Source organism: Arachis hypogaea, chromosome 2 (assembly GCF_003086295.3).
Source record: "Arachis hypogaea cultivar Tifrunner chromosome 2, arahy.Tifrunner.gnm2.J5K5, whole genome shotgun sequence".
Taxonomy (NCBI): Eukaryota; Viridiplantae; Streptophyta; class Magnoliopsida; order Fabales; family Fabaceae; genus Arachis; species Arachis hypogaea.
This window is the reverse complement of record NC_092037.1, coordinates 6,106,740-6,130,169: the sequence shown is the minus strand read 5'-3', so window position 1 is coordinate 6,130,169 and position 23,430 is coordinate 6,106,740. Positions and strand designations below refer to the sequence as shown.

At 31.5% G+C, this 23,430-nt stretch overlaps 2 protein-coding genes across 2 annotated transcripts; both read left to right on the top strand.

Annotated features, from left to right (window-relative positions):
* The first annotated feature begins 9,268 nt into the window (after nt 1–9,268).
* On the top strand, nt 9,269–12,871 carry LOC112734776 (uncharacterized). Its single transcript, XM_025784230.2, has 4 exons — nt 9,269–9,606; nt 9,977–10,518; nt 10,835–11,746; nt 12,280–12,871. The coding sequence occupies exons 1-4, from the start codon at nt 9,406–9,408 to the stop codon at nt 12,578–12,580; spliced, it is 1,956 nt and encodes a 651-aa protein (XP_025640015.1). The 5' UTR covers nt 9,269–9,405; the 3' UTR covers nt 12,581–12,871.
* A 2,371-nt stretch (nt 12,872–15,242) lies between these two features.
* Nucleotides 15,243–18,049, top strand: LOC112734771 (uncharacterized protein C594.04c). The gene is made up of 3 exons (XM_025784223.2): nt 15,243–15,591; nt 16,262–16,525; nt 17,379–18,049. Exons 1-3 carry the CDS (start codon nt 15,343–15,345, stop codon nt 17,859–17,861), a joined length of 996 nt encoding a protein of 331 aa, XP_025640008.1. The 5' UTR covers nt 15,243–15,342; the 3' UTR covers nt 17,862–18,049.
* Nucleotides 18,050–23,430: the final 5,381 nt, after the last annotated feature.

The window sequence follows — 23,430 nt, the reverse complement described above, 5'->3', positions numbered from 1 at the left end:
AAATTATTTTTAATTTAAAATTTGAAACAAATTAGGATTACCGTCAGTTATAGAATCAAAATAAGAACCCCCTCTCTCAATACGCCATTACCTCCATTCTCTCCATTTTTTCGAGAATCTTGCCGGTGCAGCGCGTCCACGATCACCGCGTGCCGTCCGAATCTATTTTCCCTATTTAGTACCCAATTTCTCTCCCTCGCACCTTAATCCCTCTCTGTCAAATCCTCAACGTCGTGCCGCCTTACTCATAACAACCCGACTGCCGCACCCACCGCCATTGACGCAGAAGGGAACGCGAAGGGTAGCAACATGCCGTCACGCTGCCGCACCATCGCTTCTTCTCTACACAATCATTATCTCTCTTCTTCGTTTTCTTAACCCAGATCACCCCCAGCCAACCAACCCCGTCAAACTGTCTGCAACCACCACGGGCGACCACCGTCGCCCAGCCTCTCTCTTCTCTTTCTTTCTTCTTTCCCCATTTCTCCCTGCCGTGTTCGCTGCCCCACGCCCCTATTCACGTCTGCCAGCTCTGGCGAGCAACAGCCCGGTGTAATCCAGCAGCGGCTAAGTTCTGTGCCTCTGCGACACCATCACTGCCCCCATTCTTCTTTCTCTCCTTCATCAACGTAGGTTTCATCCCTTTCCTTGTCCCTGGTTCTTTCTATTTTATTTATTTCATTGCTTTTAATTCTGGTTGCTGCATATAGATTAGACTTAGGACTAGTTAATATCTGTTGCTAGATTGAATGTGTTTATTGGCTTAATTTTATGGGTTGATTGCTGCTTCCATTAAACTGAATGCTCAGTTTACACATGATGCACACCATATGCTCGATGAAATGTCTAAATGAAATCTTTTTGTTTAATTCTTATGTATGGCCAGCATTTGACTTAAAATATATTCTCATGAGGCATTATAATTTATAATTGTGTAGTTTTATGTGATTTCTAATGATGTTTGAGCTTGAATTTTGTTATGTACTTGTTTGTATTTTTTTTTATCAAAACACCAATTTGGTTAAAAATTCAAATGTTATCAATTGTTTGGTATATTTTTAAGAAGTGCATACCATGTTTTATTGAGTGATTTGAATGAAATGGTTTATTCATGTTGATTTTGAACATAAATGATCACATGCATCATCACTCTCAAAGTGTGTATATCTTCTTTTTGTGATTTTACAACGTGTTTCCAATAATAAGTGATGTTTCTATTTTAGGTTATTAATCATAGTTATTCTTGTGTATTTGTGGGATTATAGTACCATATATCACTTAATTTCTTTGGTTGGCTTTTTTTTATTTGTGTTCAATTGTAGGTTATGAAATTGACTGAGCTAAAAATTGATGAGACACAACGTGATCATATTGTTAAGTTGGATTTAGTTTATCATTCACTGAATTCAAGTATGCTTAGAGTTGTTGCACTTAGATATAAGTGATTAAGTTATAATAGACATGCTATTACATTGCTAAATTCTACTTAATTATATCATATTCCATAATGTAAATTTATCACAAAGTGTAAATTTTTTCAATTATAAAACATGTGCCGTTAGTATTATGAATATGTGATTAAGCAGAAATTTATCCAAAAGTATTATACGTTGTAATCAATGACGAATAATCCAGATGTTTATTTCACTATGTTAGTAGATGATTATTTTTATTCATACGTGGATGGTTATTTAAGTAATCACATGTTAAATATACTGTCTTTCAGTTTAATATGGATTCGGATGTTTACTTTCATAGACAAAATAGATGGTTATTTTTGCCACCTGATAAGTATGTCATGATTAAAAGATATTCTACCAATATATTCAAATAAGTTCAGAAAATGAATGAGCAATTACATGTTAATCTTCATCAAGTTTCATGAACAAAATCTCAATACTCCAACTAGAAAATTAGCTTAACAAGCATTTTGTATTAGAAAAAATATTCATGTTTATAGATATAATAAACTGGATGGTCAATTTCATATAGAATTGGATAGTTATTTTCGTAGACAAAATAGATGGTTATCTTTTATGCCTGATATCGAGGGCTGAAAGGTGATGAGGGAGATGCGGTGTCAGTCAGCGACGCTGTAGTTGGATGGTTATAAGAGCTTGCAAGGAAGAGAGTGAGAGGTGTGCCATCGTTCACAAAGAAGAGATTGGATAAAATTTGAAATAAGGATTGGAATGTTAGAATTAAAGTGAAATTGAAGGGTTTTGTTACACTGGGGTAAAAAGTGGGTACATTTTCAATTTTAATTTAAATTGGGCCAAATATACAGTTCATTGTACACATTGTATAGATACTCTATTGACTTTCTAACGAGATTCTTTATTTAAAGGTTTGTTATTGGTCAATAAGTTGCTACATGTATAAGACGAAATTTAAATCCCTAACACTTACTTAATTGGACTAGTAAACTAACCAATAAACCAATCCAATTAACTTGGTTACATTATACATATATATGTTGGACTTTGACTTTTAATTAGTTTAATTTAATGCTAGTTGCAATTTTTTTTTTTGTTCTAATGCAATTATCTTGTTTAAAGTAATATATCAACCATATAGGGAAAAATAGTGATTGACACATGCTTGTTGAGTTCGTTTCTTCTCTTTAATCTTAACAATATAATTAAATTAATAAGAAGATATATATAGTGCTTCATTAAAAGATGAAAAGAACCTTGCAAAAAGTAAAGTACAATGGGTATATTTTTTAGCTTATCTCTTGTTCTTAAAAAATGGTTACGTGCATACATATAATAATGTAAAAAATTATTAAAACATATATCAAACAAAAAAGTAGTATACTTGGTATAGATTCTGTGCTCAGTGTATATAATTTGAAATAACATAATATTTTTTTTAAGATGTGTTCATGTGTTTGATTTTGAAAAATTTTGGAGAAGAATAATGAAAGATTTTAAAAGGTTAAGAGTTAAAACCTTATATATTCACGAGTTTTATTAATCACTAAAAACTCTCCAAACTCCTTATATTCAAGTTTTTCCTAATTTGAATATTTTATGATATTTAAATTTAATTTTTTATTCCTAATCAATTATTATGTTACTATTTAATTTTTCAAAATTTTTTTGTTGAAGACTAAAATTAAGTGAAAGATAATTTTTTTATTAGATTTGTAAAAGGTATTTAAATTAAGTGCACCATACATTACTGTTACTTTTTTTTCCTACATAATATTTAACAAAAAAAAATAAAAATATATAGTAATTCTTATAAATCGCATTCTCCTATTTATTTTAAACATATAAATAAAAGAATAATTTAATAATCTTTTCTTTCTCAAATAAACCAAACAATAAATTTGCTTTAATTTTTTTTAGGATCAAAGTAAGCACAGACCTGTTGCAAACATTTTTTTTTTAATTTCTTCCCTTTCATAAAAATAGGTACTTAATTATTATACGCGTTTTCAAATGATTAAAAACTATCAAAAAACATTGGAATATCCAAAGCATAATTTTGCAAATTGTCAAATTAATTAATCATGATAATGATGATATGGTACAAAAATATTATGTATAAGGTTTGAAACTGATTATAATACATAAAACCCATGTTGACTTTTTACCAACACATTTTATATGTATAAAGTCTAATTATTAATTAATTAATGATCATATATAATTAATTAGGGACTTCACAAGAGACAGCTACTTCTTATAATATATATAAAAACTGTGACTAGTTGTCGATGTCCACACGCATTGTTTTTCAAAACCAAAATTTGGTTTATGAAATTTGGTTAGAATAAATCATTATCATATAATCTTATTAATATATAAAAGTTAAAATTCCTTTTCATCCATATATATTATATATATAAAATCAATAATCATAGTTTGACTTGTGATTAGTTGTGTCAATATGTTATTATAGTAGTAATCTCATTCTATGATTGGTAAATAATCATGCGAAGAATCACAATCTTGTTGAGGAAAATGTTTAGTTAGTATACTTATTATATTATAATGTTTTTTTTTTCCAAAATTTGTAGCTATCTAGATATATATATAGTCTCAATGACATGAAAATATATATTAGTATAGTCCCACACCATGACACGACATCTTAACTTATTGTTTAACTATTTCATATAGTAATCTCTGACAAAAACTCTAATTAAATATTTTTTACTGTGTGAAAACATACATGTTGTTACTACTTATTTAATTGAATATTATTTAAGAAAATTATTAAACTATTTATTATATAAAGGTAAAGTATTTTTTAAAGTTTGTAAAAAATTTTAAAAATATTCTTAAATTTTATTTTAATTTTATCTTTTTAATTTATATCAAATATATTTATAGCGACCAAATTTTTAATTTTTTAATTTTTTAATTCAACAACAATTTCATAAGAACAACCTTCAATACAATCAAATCAAGCATAATTTTTATGCATTATTGTTAGACTGATCTTAAATTTTTTAAAAATTTAGCCGTCAAGAATTTATTTAATACAAATCGAAAATTTCAGGGACAAAATTGAAACAAAATAAAACTTATGAGTATTTTTAAAATTTTTATCAAACTTCAAGAACAAAAAATATATTTTACCCAATAAAATTTAGAGTTATTATTAAAATTTTTAACAAACTTTAAGAGCAGAAAATATACTTTATCTTTATTACAATAATAATAAATAATTTACTTAATCATTTAAATTTTGATAATAATTTTTTACCCAAAATAAAAATTAATAATCATGCAACTTTAGTCCATTCAACAACAAAAAGTCATCATCAAATTATATTAAGGCTTATTAAATAATATTTAAATGATTTCACATTTACTCTTCTACTTAACCAATAAAATCCGGAGCCAAGTTCAGCTGCTAAGAAAGTTTTTACTCTTATAATAATTTTGACTCACTCAAATCATTCTATATATTATTATACAATTTTGTTTTCCAAATGACATAATAAATTACCCCGTTGATGATTATTTTGTTCATTTTACAAAAAATTATTATTGTTTTAATTTTAAATAACATTTTATGAATGAAGAGTTATTTAATAGTTTGATCATTTTAAAAAAATTATATCAGAATAACATTTTATGGAGAATTATTCAATAGTTAGACATAGAGTTTAGTAATTAATTAATTATTATCTCCTGCTTAACAAAGACAATAATAAATATAATCATTGTAATTAGCTTGTTAAATTTGCTGAATGAATTAAAAAAAGAAAAAACAAAAACAAAATAAAAGAGACTCATTAGACATAAAAAGTGCTCTAATAAACAATCATGAATGGATTTCGTAGCGGCTACGTTTGTTTAATTGTGATTCTCAAGTCACTTCACATAATAAATTAATAATCCATAAATATATATAACGCATCATATCTTTATTGCTTTCTTTTATTTTTATTTGATTATTCCTTACAAATCCATGCCTATTGGCTATTGCTATTAGTTTTCATTTTATAGAATCAATTCCAAATTATACCTATCTAAATAAATATTAGAAATTTGATTAATGTTTAGAGACATTTATATATTATTTAAGTAGTAAGAAATGAATTACTTAGTAGTTGTTATATTAACTACTTAGCTAGCGGGACTGCCGATGTTCCTGATTTTTTTTCTTATTTTTTGTTTAACTTATTTAAGTTAAAAAAATTAGTATAAAAAAATTAATAATTAACTACATAATAATATGATGTTTTTGTCATCTAAACATAATTATAGATCCAATTTAAACGAATTTGAAAATTAATTGTAATTTTCATTAAAACGGTAACTAAAAATGAGTTTCAATATGATTGTAATTAAACAATATGATTTTCAATAATGTTGATAATTTAGGAAAACGAAATATATTTATGTATAAGAGCTCGAAAGTAGATTGCATTGTCATGTATCAAGTTTATTTTATTTCATATTTGGGGCAAAATTTCTTAATTCACTTATAATTTTTATAGATCAATGAACAATTTAAAATTTTCAATCCAGATAGCTACTAGATTAAATGGAATGATGAAAAATTGAGGCTAAAATTTTTATATATGAATAATTTCAGTGTAAAATACGATAATATTTGATTGGTTTAGTATTTTATAATGTTATAATGATAGATGTAAAAGAAATATTTTTTTTAAATTATCAAAAAACAAAATGTCACTGAATATAAATAAATAAGGTTGAGTACGATTTTGGTTTTTGAGGTATAGGTTAAAAATTTTTTGTCTCTAATTTTTTTTGCACACAAAATCATCTCTAAAGTTTAATTTAATTTTAAAACTGTCATTCGAACCAAAATATCCTCCTTCTTCTTCTTCATCAAAATACCCAATTTCTATTCTTTTCATCACAACACTAATAACAACAACAATAAAATCAGAAGCAAAACCAATGTAATAAACATAAAAAATAAAATCAGAAATACAAAGTTCAGAGAAATATGATACTGTACATTGCAACTTGTTTTTTCTACTAGTAAAGCACTAGAAGATCAAAGAAGTCAGAATACAAAAAAAACCAGAAGAACAAAACACAAAGAAATCAAAGAAACAGAAGAACAATGAAATCAGGAGCACATTAACAATAAGATCAAAGAAACAGAATCCAAATGAGAAGCACAAGAACAATGAAAACAGAATCAGAAGCACAAGAACAATAAAATCATAATTAGAAGCAAAAAATAAAATTAGAAGTAGAAGAAATTAGAAGTAGAAGCAGAAGGAATCAGAAATAGAACCTTAGAAGCACCGGCGGCGAGGAGCAGGGCGAGGACCAGAAGCACTGGCGGCAGCGACAGCGACGAGGTACCCTTCTTCCTCTCCCTGGCCATGCGTTTTCTCTCTCTTCACGAGCTTTTCGACGATGGCAAGGCTCGTGTCTCCTCTCTTCCTTAGAAGCTCTCTCTCCCTCTGATTCTGATTTCCGACGGCGACAATGGTTCCAAGCCTCACAGGCACCGTTCCCCTTTTCCCTTTCTTCTTCTTCCCTCCCCTCCTCGGGTGATCCCCTCTTCTCCCCTCTCATCCGTTCTGTTTTTTTTATATAAATTTTTTGTTAAGGGTAATTTGGTAATAAAAATTAAAATTTTGGTAAAAAAGACAATTTTAAAACTAAGTTAAATATTAGGGACAATTTTATATGAAAAAAGTTGGGGACGAAACAAATTTTCGACCTATACTTTAGAGACCAAAATCGTATTTAGCCAAAAGAATATTATTTTAATTATATAAAGACAAAATGTCACTAAAGTTTTGTAAAAGTCTACAGTAATATATAACACATAATTTAGGTCATCTTTAAAAAACTCACTACTGATAGTTTAATATATAAAAATAAAAGTTCAGAAATTGAAAACTTTTTTATTTTTATCATTTTTATTTATTAGATTGTATTTGTTATTGTCAATTGTCAATAGTGTTATAGAAATGGCAAACCAATTTCCTCAACATTCCTAATTAAGGCAGGTTGAAAAAAATGTAACTATATACAATTGTCTATTCCACGGTTTCTTTTGTTGACTTCATATATAGTTCAATAATTAGAGGAAAAAAAAGAAAAGAAAAATAAGAGGGACATAAACAAATTAAAATAAACTATGAAATAATAATATACTTATCAATAAGAGAATTTAAGGATTTGTTTCAGTTTTTAACTTATTTGGTCTTTTTTTCTTCTTTCAATATTTGAACTCAAAATTATTGGTTATGCGACAAAAAAGTTACCATATTAATTAATATACCATGTGGATTATCGAGCGAATTAGTGCCTATTAATCTAATAAATAAAAACAAGTAATGTGTCGACAAAAATATGAGGACAAAAATGGAATAACGGCAGAATTGGCTTCATTGAATGCTTCAAACTTTCAATTTTCACGTGGAACAAAGGACGGTCAACATAAAGTGTATTTGAGTTTCATATACTTATATATATAACTTTTTTAAGTAAATCCACATTGAAAAAAGTTGATAAGATTGATAAATCAGAATATTTATGGAGTTCATCAAGAATTTCAATTCTAGTAGTCAAGTTTGTCATGTTGATTTGGAATGTTAGGCTTCCCAAGATTACACTTTCTTTTGGCATACAATAATAGTAAACGATAAATCCAAAAAGAATCATATTCATATGATATAGTACAAAGTAAGGTGCTTATGAGTTATGACTGAACCTAATTCTTAAAAAACCCAAAATTTAAACACTATCTTGGATACTTGAGAATAAAAAAGAAAAAGATAAGATATTAAAGTTCAAGTATCTCTTGTGAGATTAATCTTTTACTTATTTAGGGAGAGAAAATTTTTAAAAAGTTAGAGTAAACCTATCAAGTATTAAAAGGCCTAACTTAGAGCAATGAAATTAGGTCAAATATTTAATGAATTTGGGTTGATCAAATAGTTAATTTATTACTTGTTCATTTAAATAAGTATTGGAGTTTGAATCATATCTTATGTATAAAGCAATTTATTAACTTGTGGTAAATTCTTATATATCTTATTTGTGCTCTTGGATATCCTTAACGGTTGATTGGATTATCAACGCTTACTATATGAAATTAGGAGTTATTTAAAATGTTTGAACTAATAGAACCAACCAGTGCTATCGGCTCTATTCCATATGCCTAAGTTTAGAGTGAGAGTTCCATTTTATTTTGAAGGTAGAAAAGCTAGACCTCCACATGTTTAGATTAGCCTTCGTTAGCTTAGTTCCAAATTCCTTTATATAGGTCTTAGGGTGCACTGAGAGACTCTATCGGTCGGTCTACAAAGAATATTTTGCATATGAAACTCTAATCTACGACAAATTAGTTCTTAACCTGTTAGTTTTGAGATGTTGTGGGAAAAATTTTTTTAGATGCAAATGTTTGTATTTAGATTTTTATTTGTAATAATAAGTCAATAACTAATTCGTCATATATTTGAATTTTATTTAAAAATGTTAAGGAATAATCCTTTGCAAATTAGAGTTTAATTTAAGGGTTTTTTATTGGCCAACAAGATTCTATATATATAAGATGAGATTTGAATTCCTCATACTTTAACGGACGAATGAATTACTGGGTTGACCAACCTAAGTTGATTTCAGTTTATTTTTATAAAAGTGGCCTTTTTGAAGGCCCATTTATACAAATGTGGACTTTAGGCCCAACAATGTATAGCCCAATAGCAAACGTTTATACAGTAATCAAAACCAGAAATTCCAGCCCAAAAAAAACAAAAAACGGGAACAAAAATGTTCTTTCTTTCTTGACAAAAAAAAAAACTTGTACTTTTCTCCGAGGTTCTTCTTCTTTCTTCTTCTTATAATTATTGTGATTGAATTTGATGAAGAAATTTTCGTTTTTTCTTTGTGGGCAGTGTTAGGGGGTTGGTTGGTTCAGCTGATTGAAGGGTTAAAAACGATGTCGCATCGATTGGTGAAGAAGGTTCTGAATCAGCAACTCCATCTTCCCCAACAAGAAGAGATTCACCTCAAACCCCAAGAAGACGACGAAGACGAAGAGGATGAACAAAACGATGATCATTCTGCGAATCGTTCTTCAATTAACCCTTTCGACCTTCTCAATGACCAAGATTCTGACCCCGCCGAAGAACAAGACCAGGTTTTTAATTTCCCTCTTCATTTTCATTTCGAGAATATTTTAATCCCCTTTTTAGATTGGAATAACCTCTTAAGCTCTTTGAATTCATGCACAAAGTATATAATTCTAGCTTGTCTTTTGTGCTTGGAAATTGGTTAGAAACACATTATGTATATATTGGAGGACTTGGTTTTAAGTTATAGTGTAAGTGCAATATGATTTTGATTGAAGATGTGATACTAAATCACAGAGTGTTTGAAATTAAAGTAATGTTTGGATTCTTCCTTATGAAGAGGAATGTAGGGGACTAGGGTCTAATGAGTATGTTAATTGCACTTGTTAGCTTCTAATCTTTAGGTTTTGATTGATAATTTTGCTATTTCGAATACAGGGAGATGAGTTAAAATCCACCAATGAAACTGTGGTGAGATATGATAATAAAGAAGAGTCATCTTCAAAGAAAGATACCTCATCAAAATCAAAGAAAAAGAAGAAGAAGAAAAACAAGGATAGTTCTGTTGCCAATAAAGGAGGATCCGAAAAGGAATTGGACTTGATTTTGGAAAATTTGTCACTGGATGTCAACTCTTCGAGTGAGCAGAATGTCTCTACCAGAGCTAAAGCAGTGAATGCCAAGGAACAAAATAAGTCTGTCAAACAGAATGCGATCTCCGTATTACAGGTGGATCCTAAGTATTTGAATGCCGAAAATGAGCTGAAAAGAATATTTGGATCTAAGGTTGTGAAATCATTCGAGAGTAGTAGTAGTAGTAATATTCAAGCTAGCAGTTCTAGGCAGATGCGTGGAGTTAGGCGTGGACACTACAATCTTAGAAAGACTGTTCTGGTCACTCCAGCAGGCCATTGGCCCCGGTGGGATGGTTCTTTCTCCATGGAATTTCTCGAAACAAAGAACGGATATAACTACTTTAAGTAAGGATAATTTTATTTAATTGATTGAGAACATGTTCTAATTTGCTTTCTCTTTACTCCACTTGCCTTGTGTGTGGTTGTGTGTATCTGGATGTGTTGAAGGGGTAGACTTACTTATGGTATCTGATATTCAAATTCTTTTTATGTATTTAACTAGTGATTCTTGAACAGTTTCCACAGTGAGAGCCCAAATGAGTTAAGAACTGAATATAAATATTGTACTTTGCATCCTCATATCCTATTTTGATGTTTATGGTTATCGTAACCTTATTTAACTACTGGTAATTTCCCCTCATTGTTTGTTCCTATTATGTAGATATGTACACTCGTCGTCCTACTCCCAAGCTCAAGGCGCATTTGAAGCTTCCAAAGCAATAAATGACTTAAATGCTCTAGCTAGTGTATTGTTGTACCATCCATATCATCTAGATTCGCTTCTAACAATGGCAGAGTATTTCAAGGTAGTGGGAGAGCAACAGATGTCTGCAGATGCTATTGCCAAGTGTCTATATGCCCTTGAATGTGCATGGCATCCCATGTTCACTCCATTGCAGGGTAATTGCCAACTGAAGTTTGGTCATGACACGAACAAGCCCATGTTCACAGCTCTTTTCACTCACATGAAAAATTTGGACAGGCGTGGTTGCCATAGATCTGCTTTAGAGGTCTGTAAATTGTTGCTTTCTCTGGATTCTGATGATCCAATGGGGGCTATTTTCTGCATCGACTACTTTGCTTTAAGGGCTGAGGAGTATGCATGGCTGGAAAAGTTTTCTGAAGATTACAAAAGTGATAACTCCATTTGGTTGTTTCCAAATATCTCTTTTTCCCTTGCCATTTGTCGGTTTTACCTTGAGCGCGAGGCTGCCTCCAATGATGCTAGTGTAGGTTCTGAGAAGTCGTCTTCGTCTGATCTCATGAAACAAGCATTGATGCTCCACCCTTCGGTCATAAAGAAGCTTGTCGCCAAAGTACCCTTGAAAGATCGCATTTGGACAGATATTCTCAAGCATGCGTTTTTCCGATCAGATCAAACTGGCATTCAATCTCAAGACCACTTAATTAATATTTATGTTGAGAGAAATTATCTTATTTGGAGGCTTCCTGATCTACAAAAATTGTTAAGTGATGCTGCACTACAAGTGGTTAAGACCATAGAAAATAATCAAAGTGAAGTTAAGGATTGGGCTTGTGTCAGAAAAGAAGCTTTCTCATCCGAGAAAAACGAGTATGTGTTTCTTTCTATCTATTTTGTTTATATTTTTCGGTATGATGTTTTGCAAACCATTGTGAACCTGTTTATAGGTATACCTAGTATTCTAATCTTGGTACACAATTGATTCTATTTGGATTTTGGGATGAGTAAGTGGTGGTTAACTAATGTAACTCATAAAGCATTGGGCAGGCATGTTGATATATCTGAGCTACAAGTTTTATTCTTTTTGTGCTATAAGAGAACCTTGTAAGATGCACATGATATAGAATTAGGGAATGCGCAAGAGGTCGAGTATCAGACACAGAAATGCATGTTGCTCAGCATTAGTAACATTGGTGCTGAACTGCTGATAATCCATATACTTGATAGATAATTGTTTGATGAGGTTACAAGGAATCAACATGTTTGAAGCTTGTTCATCTTTTTACCATATAATTGAAAGCAAAAGAAAGTAGCACGATTAATCCTATTCGACATGAAACTTTGGATGCAGTTCATCATGGTAGGTTGGTCTTTTAAATAATCACACTTATTTTGTATGTTAGGTATGGACATCTGTTGGTATCTGATTTCTCGGACTCGGTTGCGTCCATTCCGCAAGAGAATCTGCAACATTTCATTGGTGGTCCAAGGATGATGAGGGAGGGGGGTCCAATACAGGATGAGAACCAATTTGCTAATTTGCAAGGCAATGGCCATGCGCCTCGGCCGGTCGCAAATAGGAATGCATTGGCTGTCTTGTTTGAGTCAATGCTACCATGGGTTACTTATGAGGATGGTGGACCGGAACCCGAACATGATGGTGATAATCAGCACAATGATCATCAAGGGCAAGAAAATCAATGAACTTTTGGATGCAACTCAACCTTGTTGCTCTAAAAGCCTTCTTTGGGGGAGTGTTGAACTATGATGAGATGTTCTTCTTGTATAGAGAGATTACTTAGGGAGCTTGATACTCTTAGAGGCCTATAAAATTTGACATACTTTGTGGTGTCTAATTTTAGGGATATTGATATCAAATTTTGTACTATTTTCATTATGAATTTTTGGAAATGCTTTTGATGTAAACCTTTCAATACTATCACAGAATCTTCTTATATTATTACAAGAGTTCAACTCTGATAACTATTACTCCTAGTAATACCCTTGTTTTGTTAGATCAAATATCACACACTTCCTTTATCTCATCATGAATGATCTAATGGTGGTTTTACATTTGGCATAGTAGTAAAGTAATATTATCAATAAAATTGTAGTAGTAGTATCATTATCAAAATCTAACTATTTATGGTGCTAGTTATCTTTTCATCAAGAAAATTGCATCAAATTTTTAAAAGGAACTTGCTCATAATGAGAGACATGTGGAAGCATTAGTATTGCAGATATGCTGCTATACTATAGATTATCATGATCTTTTATACTCTATGCCTATTTAATAGCACAAGATCCTCTAAATAAGTATTTGTTGCACAAATATTCTAGTAAACTCTATCATGCCAGCAATTAGTTTTATACCAACCTTTATTAAAGTTAAGACATGTCTTTTTATATTTTAGACACTTACAAAAGTATTTATGAATGACTTGTTAAATAGTAGTTATATTATTAGTGAAAATTGAATTTAATTTATAAAATTTGAAGTCATTTTTTATCAACTATGTCAATCATCTTTTATTGTATACATTATATTTGAATATTTTTTTTTGTCCACATTATCTCCCAACACGACAAATTAAGAACTAATCCATCGCAGATCTAAGCTCCATTTAAGGTTTGCTGTTGGCCAATGAATTGCTACATACACAAGACAGGATGCGAACTCCCGACACTTGCTTACGCGAATGAGTGAGATGACCACTCGACTAAACTAAATTGGTTTGTATTTAAATATTCTATTGGCCTTCCAGCTCAAGTTTGGCACAATGAGATTCTTTTCCACTCCTTTCTGCGTAGAATGAAAGTGTTGGGCATGATAACCTTCAAAGGCAATAGAAGAAGCAGAAAGGGAAGTAGGGGACCAGGTTTCCATGATGAAGTTGTCATGTGACTAGATACTAATCTATGATTAAGGGCACCACTATAGGAATGTAAACATCATTACAAAACTGCTAAGCATTGTTGTATAATGTAATGTCACTTAATTTATGATATGTTTGGGTTCACTTATTGTCATAAACTCTAACATCTATGTTAAGATATACTATGTTTCTCCAACTTCCTTGATTTTTTAACTTAAAGCAGTTATTGTGAGAAAAGTAGAAAACTAGGTAGATTTTTGTACAAGAGAAATTATATTTGTATCAGTTTTTAATACATCATTGTGTGTGTATGGAGCTGCTTGTAGGAAACCACAACTCCACAAGTAGCAAGTGATTTGTTCTGACTTATATCTTTGTGCAATAGCAGTGACACATAAATTAGGGATTATTACCAGAATGTAAATTCAATATTTATATTTAAAACTACAATCATGGATACACGTAGATAAAATTTATTCACTAATAAATTATTTATATAAAATACAAGAATGTAAAATATATATTAAAATATATAAAATAATATATGTAAATATACACAATAATTATTTTTTTATTTGTTGCGGTATCCTGGTTAGTAAGAATCAATCTGTTGCAAATTAAAACTCCATTTAAAGGTTTGTTGTGGATTCAAAATTTAAACCCGACACTTGTTTAAACGAACGAATAAACTAACCACTCAATCAACCTAAGTTAGTTAAATACACGATAATCATATTAAATATACATAAAAAATTAGCTACCAAATTAAGTATATCTACTAGTATAGAATATATATTAGAAATTAGAATATAAAATACAAACTAAAAATGTATGAAATAACACATATATTTATATACAGAATAGCTTTTATATATATATATATATATATATATATATATATATATATATATATATATATATATATATATATATATATATATATATATAATAATTTTGTATAACTAAATATATATTGATTGTTTTATATATTCATATTATTTTTGTATAACCATTCTAGGTATACATGAAAATTAGTCATCAAAATTAGCCACTAATATAGAATATACATTACAAAATATAAATGAATTAAACTACATATGTATTTATACACATACATGATAAATAATTTTAATGATTGATTTTGGTGTGTAAATAGCATTTTTGTTGTTGTATAACTAATTCAAAAACTCTAGGTAATTAGTAGTTTTTAGTAATTTTGGCCATTATTTGGCCAACTCAAATATTAAATTGTCTTTAATAAATAAATTTTATTAATTTATGTGTACAAATTTTAAAAAATATAGGTGTAAATTATATATTTTTTATGTGTAAATATCTATAAATATAAATCTAAATGATTGCTGGACAAATATTAATCCAAAATGATAATATTTGCTGGTTATATAATATACTAATATTGCTGTAACCAATTATATATGTCCATATAACTAGATTATTATTAACTACTTCCTTATAATTTAGGGATTTTTTTTCTCATATTATTTTTTTCCCCTCGATCTATATATAGGTTTGAACTTTGAATGTGTGATGCAACTAACTGACTAAGAACCGCAAAATACACGCTACGACATGGTACTCAGTGGAAACCTGAAGAACGCTGTCATAGCATTCCTGGTTCCTCTTCCTTCCATCATCTTCTACCTCTCATTCCTCGAACATTATGATGACCAGTCAAATTTCTCAACAAAACTTGAACCTTTTTTGTCAACATTGTATTCTTGGTGCTACCACCACCCACTTTTATTGGTCAATGCACTCTTCTTCTTCAACGTCAATGTTCTCTTCTGGATCATAGGCCAATTCCAGCGTAGTCACTGGGTACATATTAATAAATTTCTCACTCAAATTCTCATTTTTCCTTTCTGGGTATCTTTGAAGTTGGCATTTTTGGCTTCTACTTATAAAGTTCTGACTCAACATTCAGATTTTTCCCTTCTGGGTATCTCTAAAGTTGACATTTTTTAGCTTGTTAATTGGACTGTGATTTAGCTTGTTAATTGGACTGTGATGAAATTCTCACTCAAATTCACTTTTTTATTTTCTGGGTATCTCCAAAGTTGACATTTTTAGCTTGTTAATTGGACTGTGATGAAATTCTCACTCAAATTCACGTTTTTATTCTCTGGGCATCAGCAAAATTGACATTTTTAGTTTTTAGCTTGTTAATTGAACAGTGACTCAAAAATCACATTTGTAATTTGTTTCCTATTAAGGGTGTAGATAAAGGCTAAGTTAGTTAAGCTGTTGTTATGATGATAAGCTTGTGATTGGTTGTTAGCTGTTATCATTCTGTTACATGCTTAGCTATATAAAGCTATGCTATGACTGTATAAACTCACTCATTCTAATAAAATTTTCTCTTATTCAGTACTATTCTAGTTTCTCTAATGCTTCACAGCACTAGCTACAATATTTCCCTTTCTGGGTTCCTCTAAAGTTGAGAGTTTGAGCTAATTAAGTTGATTTGGTTATGGTTTTGTTGTTACAGTTGATTGATCCGTATTGGACAGTGATACCTGTTATGCTTGTTCACTATTATGCAAGTCACCCTTTGGCACAGTTTGATTGGTGGAGGTCTTGGATTGTGGTGACATTGACTTGGATATGGAGTTTAAGGCTCACTCATAACTACTTCAGGAGAGAGAGATGGCAATGGGGTGCGAGGGAGGATTGGCGTTTCACTGAGATGAGCCACCAGTATGGGAAGCAATGGTGGTGGATTTCATTCTTTGCTGTCTATGTCTCTCAGCAGGTCATAATTTATTTATATGTTTTTTGTTTTACTCTTGTGGTTCAACAATATATGTCACTTTAGAAATTCGATGGATTCATATTTTTTGCATATTGGTAAACATTTGTTGCTTTGAGTTATGAATATATTGATGCTTGAACTTCATAAAGAATGAAGACTTGAAAGCTGAAATTGTAATTGCTGGTCATGGTAGTTGATCATTCTAGGGTATGGGAGGATGCAAGTTGAATGATGTCATTTTCGAATGACTTGATTCTTGAAGGATTTAGTCATGAGTTTGTTTTGGTTAGTGATTGTATGGGTTCTGAATCCAATACAATCATACTTTGTGCCTGGTTGGGAATGACTTTTGCATGCGAGTATAATCTTGTTGTTGGGGAGGTTTATTCTGGTTTTTGGATCCATGTTTTATTTGGTATTTGTGCTATTATGAAAAATTTGCAGTTGTAATTGTAAAGTAACTATAATCATATATTGCATTTCACAAATAAAAAGGAAAGAAAGAGAATCTCTTTGAACTAACCATGGATGATATGTTAATCAAGAAATGGTTGGAAGTTAGAAACCAGAGTGTAAGTCTTGGTGTAATGATAGCATTGTTGCCTTGTGATGATTTGGTGCCTCTCTGCTTGAAAGGGTAAGGGTGTGTGCATCATCGACCGGCTGTGTACTAGACCACCCTTTTTACAAACCTTTAGGATTAATGCTTACGAATTCATGGACTAAAGTGAAATTTCACTCTATGTTTAAATGAAATCCCTGAACCAGTTTGGTTAATTTTCTGCTTGGTTTTATTGATGTGCAATGAAATGGATGCTCTTTGTTTTCTAATTTTCACTCCTCACATTTGCAGGTGTTTCTGATTGGATTATCTCTACCCTTAAACATTGTGCACTCTGTCAATAAGCCTTTGAGCATCTGGGACTTGGTCGCCATCGTCGTCTGTTTAAGTGGCATCGTCATAGCATACTTCGCCGATACACAGCTTTATGACTTCGTGATTAGAAACAACAAACTAAAAGGTCTTGGTAAGCCAATGGTGCCTGTCCTTGATAGCGGCTTGTGGCATTACTGTCGCCATCCGAATTACTTCGGCGAGCAGCTGTGGTGGTGGGGATTGGCTCTATTCTCATGGAGCCTCGGATATCGATGGAGCTTTCTTGGTGCATTGGTTAATACCATGTGTTTAGCATATGTGACTAGGCTTGTTGAGGAAAGAATGTTGAGGAAAGAATGGAGAGCAGAATCTTTTAGGGTGTATCAGAAGACAACTTCAGTGTGGGTTCCTTGGCTAAAGTCCTATCCTTCTGCAGCAAAATATAAGAAGAGTGCTTGATTCTTTTCCTTAGTATAGTGATTGGTATCTGGATTTGTTCTCTGTTGTTGTTTGTTCAATAGGATCATGAGTTGTGTTTGCATGAGTTCAATGTAACCATATATATTTTAACTTGGGTTATAGACTTGTATGTATCTAAGCTACTATTTATGCTTTATTAAAGTTTCAAAGGTTTCACTAGTACAAAACTTTAGTTTATAATTGTAGTTCGAAATTGTCTCGCGTCTTCAAGGTCACAGGTTTAAGTCGTGGAAACAGCCACTGATATAATTGTCAGGTTAGACTGTGTACATTACACATTTTGAATGCGACATTTTTTCGGACCTTGCGTTAACACGAGATTTGTACACTAGGCTGCTTTTATATAATTGTAGATAAGTTGTAAATTAACATTTGGTGGATGCTATGGTAAAGAAAAAAAAAATAGTGAAGAGATAAAAATTCACTCTTATTTAATTAGATATCTATTTAAGAGAATATGTTAATTTATTTTTTTATTTTTTAAAATAAATTTATACATTTCTCTTCATTCTCTTTATACTAAAACTTCTTCATCATAAAATTATTTTTCATTATTTTGTGCTGGCTTAAATCTCTTTTAACATGCTATTCCACATATATCCATTTTCTGTATCAACTGAGTATGGTATCAAGTTATCAAGTTAACAAGTCAATATGTTAAATATCACTTATTTATAGTGCAAAATAATTAAATTTTTTTCTTAACATTTTTACTATTTACCCAAATGACAAAGCAAATGCAATGTAATTTTTATCAAAACTTTTCAATTTTCTATCTATTCAATTTTTCATGTGGCCAAATTAAAATTATTTTATTTAAATTAATATCTATTTCCTGTACATATGCCAACAAAACTAACAAGCTCAATTAATTAAATAAAATATGTACGAATCTAAATGTTTGTTTGAGCGTCATTATTTTGGTAAAAAAAAGAATTTTTTTTTATTTTTTAGCGTGTTTGGTAAATTTCTAGTAGTAAAAGTAAAAGCACTAAAAAATAAAAAACATCTTTTTTTAGAAGTTAAAATTTACATTTTTTTAAAATATATTTTTTCTTAAAAGAAACAGATATTTTTCATGTAATAAATAAACAAAAAAATATTTTTATATTGTTATATCCAAACATAATTGATAGATTACATGAGATATCCAAACATAAAATTACTTCTACTTTTTCATAAGATCTTTTAAAAAAAATAATTAAAAAAAAAAGATATTTTCTTAAAAACTCGCCCAAACAAACTTTAAATTATGCTACCGTGTTTTATCTTTTAAGATAATCTAATTATCAAACTTTAAAATTTTGTCATAAATTATACTTGTAAGTCTCTTTATTCTATTTTTTTTTTTTCAGTATGGACATAATACACTGTTTTGCATGTGATCTTTTCTTTACTTTAATTTTTTCTTTAAATTTCTCATATTTTCATTTTAAATATTTCATATATTTACTCTTTCTATCATTCTTTTAACTTTTTTTTTGTTATATTCATTCTAAATGCTTTTTAAAACTATTCTTATATATCCTATATAACTAAATGTGCTTAGCGCTGTCAACATATTTATTTATCTATTTATAATATATTAAAAAAAACTAAAATAATTTTACAATTATTTTTAGGAATAAATGACCATTTGTACCCATGATAGATGAAAACGCTGACATTTGTACCCATGAAAGCTCGAAACTAATCTTGTACCCGTGATAGATACTCTCCGTGTGACAAAAGTGTCCTGGCTTGGATCTGAGCTTGGTTCGTGAATTTCCGAACCTACGTGTCACTCCCTCCCTCATCTTCAACTCCTCTCTCTCTCTCTCTCACTCACACTCTCTCTCTCTTCACTCTCCAATACCCACTCTGGCCCCTTCTTCCTCAACACTCCGCTCCCTCACCATCCAATTCTGCACAGTGCCCTCACATTCTCTACTATACTTCAATAGCCGTTACACTGTCTCTTGTGCCCAGTTTTTCAACCCAATACCCGAATATCCAACCCCAATGAACTCTTCCCACCACTACTAACCTTCTGAAACTTCAACCCTCTCGCATTGTTTTTTCAAACCTCCACATGGGTTGCTGCATCAGCAAATCCCAGACCCAAAACCAAAATTCATATCACCAAAATAATCAAACCTCCCAACAATACCTTACACCCTCTCTCCCCAACTCAAACCTTAACCAACAAATACCACAGCGGCAACCACCACCAGTGTTAGAGGAAGAGTCTGTGAAAGAGGTCCTATCAAAAACACCCATTGCCAAACAAAATCAAGTTCCAATTTTGAAGACAGAATCGGACACCCTTCTGCCTCATCTTCAAAACCCTGATAACAAAATCGAATCAAAGAACTCACATCCCATTCCCAACCCCATTATCATCAACAAAAGAGAAGGTGAAGTCTCAGAAGTAGTGTCTCAGCTCTCAGAAGAACCATGCAGCATCAGCGGAAGCTTCTCCACGACTCCACCGCTACCACAGTTACGGAGAAGAGAGAAGAAGAAGTAACCAGCAAAAGAAGCATCAGGGATATGAGTCTCCGCTTTGACGAGGTCGTGGCTGAGCTAAACGACGTCGTCGCTTTGAAGCGAGAGGCAAGCGAGCTTAGTGTTTGGTTGAATGTGGAGAGGGACGATTTCAGGAGTGAGCTTGAATGTGTTGTTCGCGAGGTTAAGAGTGTGAGAGAGAAGCTTCTAGAAGCTGAGATGAGAGAGAGGACTGTTCGGGAGGAAGCGGAGAAGCTTCGATTATAACGTGAGAGGTTGGTAGAGGAAGGAAATCTGAAAGAGGGGAAAATTTAGGACTTGAAGAAGGAGAGGGATTCGTCTGTGAGGTCACATGAGAAGGTGATGCTGTGATTGGGAAATTGAAGGAGGATATTAAACGTGCTGTGAAGAAGGGGTCAGAGTGGGTATTGGAGAGTGAAGAGAGAGAGAGTGTGTGTGAGTGAGAGAGAGAGAGGGGGGTTGAAGATGAGGAAGTGAGTGCCACGTAGGTTCGGAAACCCACGAACCAAGTTCAGATCCAAGGCAGGGCATTTTTGTCACACAGAGGGCATCTATCATGGGTACAAGATTAGTTTCGAGTTTTCATGGGTATAAATGTCAGCGTTTTCATCTATCATGGGTACAAATGGTCATTTATTCTTATTTTTAGATATTTAATTTCACTCTATTTTATCACATAATTTTTTTTCTTAAGTGACTGTTACTTGATAAAAAATCTTGTACATACTCATATATATATATAATCCAGTAACACACAGCAGAATATAACTTAAGTAGATTAGTTACTGAATTTGTTATTATTATTGCCATCTGGAAGTAGTTAGTTAGAATTGAATTAGCACTATATAAATTTGTTGCCATAGCGATAGTTAGTTGAGTTCTTTTACTACAAATTGAATTTATGTCAATTTCATTTCTTCTCTCAATTCCTTCTGTTCGTGTGTTCTCTCTGCTTCGCTCACCTTCTAACATGATACGGTGAGCGTGGAAATCGAAGAGAGCTCCAAGGGATTGAGATTGAAGAAGGGGATTAATCATTCAGACTTGATAATCATAAACGCAAGTTCTGAATCGCTAGTTAGCGTGCAGTGATGGAACCAGTTCGCGGAATCACACAACCAGAAGCACGATCACCATTGGAGAACCTCGATCCTTAAAGAATTTCAGTATTTTTGAATCAACTTTTTGCAATTCAAGCGCACATAAACAAAAGCAACGAAGGATCAAGCCAAGATCCTACGAGTCCCTTTTTTAGAGGATTGAATGAACAATATGCTGGGGTTAGGTTACAAGTCATGCTCATGGATCTGCTCCCAAATGTCAACACTGTTTTCTCTCTTCTCACATAACAAGAGAGACAGTTTTAAAGCCTAAATTTTGTCTCAGAACAAAAAAATGATAGTTCAGACAATCACTCAACCTGCTACCCTCTTGAACACTACAGAGGCCTCTTAAAGCAGAGAGAAAGGGAGGGACAATGGATGCAGAAATCCAAGCTTTGGAAGAGGAGAGGGAGGTAGAGGTAAGATGCAATGCTCACATTGTGACAATATGAGACATGTTGTTGATGCATGCTATAAAAAGCATAGATTGCCACCGCATCTTAAGCAAAGATATAACACAGCATTCACCAACATAAGTGCAGCTGAATCTGGATATGAGGGAAGCAATGAGAATCTCAAAAACCCTTACAGTGGATAGGATAGTGATGTAACAAATTTTGATTTCACACCTGAACAAAAATCAGCCTTATTAGCACTTCTCAGTAAGAAAGCGCAGAAACCAAGTCACAGTACTGATCCTCACAGTGCTAATCCTCGCAAAATTGCTGGAACTATCATATTCACAAATGAACTTTACCTTGTTGATGTATTATACATCCTTTCCTTTAATTTTAAACTAATTTCTGTTTCCAAGGCCACATCACATCTACATTGTCATATAAATTTTGATGACCAAAAATGTAAGATACAGGATACCAATTTAGAGAAAGTGATTGGAATAGCTAGAGCTTGTGGGGGACTTTATATACTGAACAATGAAACAGTGAGGCCTAACTTTGCACAAACAGCAAGCATTCTTACCTTGCCAAAGTAAAAAATAAAAGGAATAAATCTTTGGCATTTTTGGTTAGGACATTTACCTTTTGAAAGACTCCATATAATGAAATCTATTTTTTCTTTTATAGATTGTAACATAAAAATGAATCCACGTGATACATGCCATTTTTCAAAGTAAAAAAAATTGAGTTTTTCAAATAGCAATACTATTTCAGCAAGCATATTTGAACTTCTTTATATAGATATCTGGGGCCTCTTGCAATTTTTCAATTGTTGGCCAGAAATACTTTCTAACAATAGTGGATGACAAATCCAGATTCACTTGGACTCATCTAATGAAAACCAAAACTAAAGCTAGCACAATAGTAAAAAATTTTGTTCAATTTACAAAAACTCAGTTCAGCAGCCAAATAAAGTACATTAGAACAGATAATAGGCCAGAATTTTCAATGAAAATTTACTATGCTGAAACTGGAATAATACACCAAACTTCTTGTGTTGAGACCTCTCAACAAAATAGAATTGTTGAGCGGAAGCGTCAACATATTTTAGCTGTCACAAGAAATTTGTTCTTTTAATCTGGAATCCCAAAATGTTTTTGGAATTTTGCTATCCTTCATGCATTTTATGTCATAAATCGGGTTTCAAACACTTTTTTAAACAATAAATCACCATTTCAAATCTTGTATAACACCACACCTGATTTTTTGACCCTTAGAGTATTCAGTTGCTTAGCTTATGCTAGCACCATCACCTCAAATAGATCAAAATTTGATTTGAGAGCTCAAAAATCAATATTTTTGGGATTCAAGGAGGGTGTTAAAGACTATGTACTCATGGACTTAAAAATTAGACAAATTTTTGTTTCAAGACATGTACAATTTTATGAAGATCACTTTCTCTTTTCTCATGAAACTGACTCCTTAACTATAACTGCATCTAATTAGCAACAATCCATGAGTATTGACCCCTTTTCATAT